The sequence below is a fragment of the Triplophysa rosa genome, linkage group LG9 (genome assembly GCF_024868665.1).
Source record: "Triplophysa rosa linkage group LG9, Trosa_1v2, whole genome shotgun sequence".
Classification (NCBI taxonomy): Eukaryota; Metazoa; Chordata; class Actinopteri; order Cypriniformes; family Nemacheilidae; genus Triplophysa; species Triplophysa rosa.
Genome location: NC_079898.1, coordinates 6,721,530 through 6,728,123, shown reverse-complemented (window position 1 = coordinate 6,728,123; position 6,594 = coordinate 6,721,530). Strand labels below are relative to the sequence as shown.

The following is a 6,594-nucleotide window of genomic DNA, read 5'->3' as shown; positions in this document are numbered from 1 at the left end:
ATATTTGTTACCGACTTTAATCATCAAAATGAACTGAAACCAAAACATGGGACCAAAACAGTACACAGGATGATCCGAAGCATCGCACCGCGTAACTGTGTCAGTGGCACAGATGCTTGTTAATAAATCTGAGCTTCCATATTGTTGCATTCCTCTGGATTTAATGAAGGCACTAATGAAGACCACCCTCATACATACACAAACAAATGCTCATCCCATGCGTGAGCGCGCATACGGAGATGGGGCGCATGCACAATTAATTTAACAATATGAATGATTAAAAAATACGTCGGAAAGAGCCTAACACAACTTCCTCGTCAAATTAAACGCAAAATAATTGATAAAACACCAAAACAACAGAAGCTGGTAGGTACTTTTGTCAGAGCTGACGTGTAGAGAGGGGAGCTCTTTCTCCCTGCTACATTGTGAGGGGAGCAGGTGCTGTCTGAATTACCATACAGCTGAGAGCACAGAGAGAAAAAAAACTTATTCTCCCCTCACACAATAACAAAGTGCCTTAATGACAGCCACGCGAACGACGCACACCAGTTCAGCTTTTACAATCCATCTTAGAGATAACTCAGAACTTATAGAGTCACCAAAACTTTAAACTGAAATGAAGTGTGGTTGAAAAAAAGTGACGAGGCTGGAAAATAAAAGAAAACTTTATCAACTTTGCAAATAACATAAATGACCTTTTTTGCCAGGCGTCAGCAAATTTTGCGCAAGTTCTCAACTTGCTCACATATAATAGGAAAAATATATATAAAATTACTCATTTTTTATATACATTTCAAATAATTTCTATTCACCCTAAAAGCCATCAAATAGCAATACTAACGGAGATGTTGTCAATAAACAGTCTAACTGTACGACATTTGTCTCCATGATCAGGAATGCGCCATGCGCGAGCAGTGTGTGATGTAATTTGAGGTTTTATGTCATAGTGGGATGTACAGGATTCTTAAGGTTTATTTTTCCTGTATGCAAATGAGTTTTTCTCTCTTCCACTCTCTCCCTTTTAGCAGTGACTAAGAGTTGCACATTTTACAGCTCAGTGACCATTTGCCGATTTTTTTCTTGGGGGGTTGGGGGTGGTGTGGATTGAAAAGTGTCCCCTTTGTGACAACTAGAGCCAGATTGGGGAGTAGCTCATTTGCATCTCATTACCCTAGCAGGGGCAGTCTGTATATAACCGGCTGCAGGAGGACTGGGACATTAAACACACGCAGTCAGTCAATCTCTTACATGGAAACAAGAGTACAAGAGAAAAGTTTGGATCAGAAGTTTTGGATCATCTCAACGCCAAGTGTACAAACGGACAATAAGCAATTCAAACTCAGAAAACCCTATGACTGGGTTTTCTGATTTTTTTTCCACTTTTTAGACTAACCGCGAGTGGACTGCAAACTTTTGACAACTTGGAGTAACTGGGTTTTTTTTGGAAGGAATTTTCTGTCAAGTCTCCGTTGGTTCCTCTTTATTGTCGTATTTGGAATTTAATTGCGTGAAAATTCAAGGAGGACTTTGATGGGCTTGCAGATAAAGTGAAGACGAGAGAGCATCAGCCAGAGCTCCCACTGAGTGGAGAACTTCGAGGCTCAATGATTTATTGAGACACGGTCTTACACCATTGCCTGGCCCGTGGAAGCTACACAACACAGTACAGATCTTCACCATGGGACGACTTATAATAGCTGCTTTCCTTTGCGTCATGATAAGCCAGGTAATGAAAATCAATGTTTGTTTTACTATTACGCGCAAGTATTTCTCTCACATTGAATATGTGTAAACACGAGGAGGAGGAATCCTATGATGGCAATAAGTGATGCATTTATTTTCCATTCTATTTCAGTGTTTATCTTCTGGGGTTTTCGAGTTAAAACTGCAGGAGTTTCTCAACAAAAAGGGGGTGGCAGGCAACGCAAACTGCTGTAAAGGATCCGCGTCCGCAGATGGGATTCAGCAATGTGAATGCAAAACCTTTTTTAGGATTTGCCTTAAACATTACCAAGCCAACGTGTCTCCAGAGCCTCCGTGTACATACGGCGGTGCAGTCACCCCTGTGCTCGGATCAAACTCTTTCCAAGTGCCTGAAAACATTCCTGACAGTTCATTCACCAACCCCATTCAGTTCTCGTTTGGATTTACATGGCCGGTGAGTAATTCATATTTTTGGTAATATGATGGTATACGTTTAGGTATCAAAACGACTCAAAAATAATAGCAGTGCGCACGATTTCGTTTTTTGCTTTAACGGTTTTGGTGGGGTGGGAAAAGTCACATCCCCTGGGTTGGAATATCATTGTCAGCCCAGTGTGAAATTCCGAAACCTTTCATTTTAGTGCAATAAGTACGTGTGAAATCGGAGAAATGAGGCTTGAATCCCCAGTGCGATCACACCTTAAGCAATTCACATTTTCCGTGATATGTAAAACAGAGCGGAACCCACGCGTGGAGGAATGAGCACCTTGCCTAATGAATACCTTTGTCCATTCATGTTATTTTAACGCGTCCTTTCCGATGTTTCAGGGCACCTTCTCGCTCATTATCGAAGCGCTGCACACCGACTCCAACGACGATCTGTCCACAGGTGAGATGAACTGAAATCCATTTTAGATAGCCTAAATAACCGCATCACCCTTACGCAACGGGAAGACTCATTAAAACCTTTCTATAAACAGAAAACCCAGAGCGTCTGATCAGTCGCATGACCACCCAGAGACATCTAACGGTTGGTGAAGAATGGTCTCAGGATCTGCAGGTTGGTGGGAGGGCAGAGCTGAAGTACTCGTACAGATTCGTCTGCGATGAGCATTACTACGGCGAGGGCTGCTCGGTGTTTTGCCGTCCCCGCGACGACACCTTCGGTCACTTTACCTGCGGGGAGCGCGGAGAAATCATCTGCAACTCCGGATGGAAAGGACATTACTGCACTGAACGTAAGTGATGTTTGTTATCATCATATGTTTGTGTTGCACTGTTCTCGTGTGTTTATGCAAAGTTTCGAGCGGATGTGTCTCGGTATTCCGCAAGAAAAACAACTACACATTTCATCACTATGGTTGCAACAGGCGTTTGTGTGATTCAAACGAGGGACGTTGGCCAAATAATGGAACGCGTGCCATAGATTAAATGTGACGCCTGATTGGTTACTTGGCAGTGCGCTCGACGCTGATTGGCTCAGCGCAGTGAGGTATTGTTGGAAGGGGGCAGCTGCACAGTGAAGGTAGACAATAGAGCAGCTGTCCTGCACTGGCACCATGTACACCAGCTGTCCACCCTTATCTGCCCCGACTCTGGGACGTTATGGGGAGGGGGGTACAGAGTGAAAAAAGGGACTTCTGACCCACAGTTAGGGAAAAACGGAGCTTTTGTTTGGGAAGCTTTTGTACGAGTGCAACTGTGTTAACCACAGTGTCCTTCCAATACTAGTGAAGAGAGCTTTTTTTGGTAACCCACAAAGTAACCAACTTGTTTAAAATAGCCTAGAATAATAATGTTCAAAAAGAGAACTGTTATTTAAAAAATATATTTCTACAGCAATCTGTCTGCCGGGCTGCGATGAAGACCATGGATTTTGTGACAAACCCGGTGAATGCAAGTAAGTGATGGAGACATTTACTTTCTTTTAAGATTTTAAACACACAAACTTTCTCGCTGTGGAGATTGCCAACATACTAACCGTTCGTCTGTAATGTTTTTAGATGCCGAGTGGGATTTAGCGGAAAGTACTGCGATGACTGCATCCGTTATCCTGGATGTCTGCACGGTACCTGCCAACAGCCATGGCAATGCAACTGCCAGGAGGGTTGGGGAGGCCTTTTCTGTAACCAAGGTGAGTCTTTGTCCAAGAAATAACTGAGGTGAATTTGCAGTTAAAAGTTGCTCAATGACATAGACTAACTTGAATATTGTTTTACAGATCTTAACTACTGCACACATCACAAACCATGTCAGAACGGCGCCACTTGCACCAACACCGGCCAGGGAAGCTACACCTGTGCCTGCAGACCTGGTTTCTCTGGGGCCAGCTGTGAGATTGAGGTCAACGAATGCTCTGGCAATCCCTGCAGAAACGGCGGGAGCTGCACTGTGAGTATTTATTCATATAAAAATAATGGCATAGTACAAGTTGTGTTCAATGCAAACCTCATATTAATGATTTCTTTGAATCCACAGGATCTTGAGAACACCTACAGCTGCACGTGTCCTCCTGGTTTCTATGGACGAAACTGTGAGCTGAGCGCCATGACTTGCGCCGACGGCCCCTGCTTCAACGATGGGCGCTGCGCTGACAACCCCGATGGTGGATACTTCTGCCAGTGTCCGACGGGCTACGCCGGCTTCAACTGTGAAAAGAAGATCGATCACTGCAGCTCCAACCCGTGCTCAAATGGTACTTTGAACGCTCCCGGAACTACGATTCAAAGGCCTTGTCTAATCTGAATCTGTTGTCTAATGCATTTTATTGGCGTTCATTTCTAGGTGCCCAGTGTCTGGATCTAGTGGATTCGTATCTCTGTCAGTGTCCCGACGGTTTCACCGGGACTCACTGTGAAGACAACATCAACGAGTGCACTGCCTATCCCTGTCAGAATGGTGGCACGTGCCAAGATGGGCTCAATGACTACACCTGCACCTGCCCGCCTGGATACACCGGCAAGAACTGCACCTCTCCGGTCAACAAGTGCGTGCACAATCCGTGCCACAACGGGGCCACTTGCCACGAGAGGGACAACCGTTACGTTTGCGCTTGCGTGCCGGGGTACGGCGGACGTAACTGTCAGTTCTTGCTGCCGGAGGGACACGCCGTGGCAGAGGCGGCCGGGAAAAGGTACTCTTACGACGAGGACAACGAGGAGACCTTTCCTTGGATGGCGGTTTGTGCTGGGATTATTTTGGTGCTTTTGGTCCTGGTCGGAGGTGCTGTGTTGGTGGTCTACATCCGTCTTAAAGTGCAACAGAGGAGGCATCACGAGGACACCCACAGTGAAATCGAGACCATGAACAATCTGACCAACAACTGCAGTCGTGAAAAAGACTTGTCCGTGAGCGTCATTGGAACCACGCAAGTGAAGAACATCAACAAGAAAGTGGACTTTCAGAGCGACGGTGCGGGCGGAGAAACGAACGGATTCAAATCTCGATACTCTCTTGTGGATTACAATCTTGTTCACGAGTTGAAGCAGGAGGACTCGGTAAAGGAGGATTCGGAGAAGAGCGAAATGTCTAAATGCGAGGCTCTAGATTTGGACTCGGAGGAGAAACATAGAAAACATTTAAAAAGGTAAATGTTGGTCAAAGATCGACGTGTTTTTATTAGTCAAAAATGAGGTGTTTTTATACAGTACTAATGTCTTTCTTTTATCATTTTCAGTGATGCTTCAGACAAATGTACAGAATCTTTGTGCAAAGACACTAAGTACCAGTCAGTCTTTGTTTTATCCGAGGAGAAGGATGAATGTATAATCGCAACCGAGGTGAGTCAAAAGAAAGCAGCGCTCGCAGTCTTAACATCTCAACGTGCTTCATTTCCGAAAGCTAACCGTGTGCCGTTTTCTGTTTGGCAGGTGTAACGCCACAAAAGAGCCGTAGCTCGTGTTGTTCTACAGGAGGTTTTACTCCGGTAATGCTGCTCAAACCAGAGGGAAGGTTTCCTCCTTCATGTGACTGCTGCTGTGAAACTCATGTTGAAGGTGATATTCAGAATGAGCTGGTTCTCAACTGAAGTAAACACAGTGACTGCAGGAAAGGACGTTGGGCCACACTGGCCCGGACTCTCAAAGTTTGTTTCCCAGGAACGTGCCAGATGGACTTGCTGCACTTCCTGTAGGGACGGTTTTACCTCATTGCACTATGATGGGTTGTATTTTATTGTATTTAAAAGACGAATGAATCGAATACTGTGTATGCATATGCACTCACTGCAGTGTGTATCTGTATGCTCTCGGATCCATGATGTGGATCGGATGAGGAGAAACACTGCCATCAAATATGTTTGTAACTGATAAGTTGTATCTCTTTTATTTAAACGTTATTTGTGATCACTGTGTTTGTGGTTTCTTTTTATTTGTGTGAAGTTTGATGTAATTTAAAATCTTGCTCATTTTGCAAATTTGTCTATTGTATATAAGGCACTTCGGGTCATTGTGACTGTTTTCTGATGTAAATGTATTTAAATTCGCTGTGGAAACATACAGGAGTTGTTGTATGATTGTTGTCCCTGAAGAGAATCACCTTAATATTTTTCCAAATAAATCCTGTATGAAATATTACGAAACCGGTCGGCTGAGTTCATGAACGGCAAGCGATGTGATGTGAAAAAAAGACCGTCTTTGAATCATTCTTTTCATATTGTAGCAATAACCAGACTTACATCGCAAATGTATTATATTTTCCTTTTGGTATAAGTGAGACAAATACACACCCGGTATTCACAAATTACAGCCTTTACTTTGATGGCAGGATATTTTTGGAACTCTCTGGCTCTTGACAAAAACACGAGAAACCACTTTTTGTAAATGGTTTGGTGAAAGTTTCTGTTTGGTGGAACATTTTTATGTTGAAGCTGTAGCCAAGCTCATTAAGTGA

At 44.0% G+C, this 6,594-nt stretch overlaps 1 protein-coding gene across 1 annotated transcript; it reads left to right on the top strand.

The window, feature by feature from the left end:
- Positions 1-1,209: 1,209 nt before the first annotated feature.
- dld (deltaD) lies at positions 1,210-6,378 on the top strand. The gene is made up of 11 exons (XM_057342579.1): positions 1,210-1,726; positions 1,856-2,158; positions 2,533-2,593; positions 2,685-2,942; positions 3,544-3,604; positions 3,708-3,838; positions 3,926-4,095; positions 4,183-4,399; positions 4,489-5,290; positions 5,381-5,483; positions 5,574-6,378. Exons 1-11 carry the CDS (start codon positions 1,679-1,681, stop codon positions 5,577-5,579), a joined length of 2,160 nt encoding a protein of 719 aa, XP_057198562.1. The 5' UTR covers positions 1,210-1,678; the 3' UTR covers positions 5,580-6,378.
- Positions 6,379-6,594: the final 216 nt, after the last annotated feature.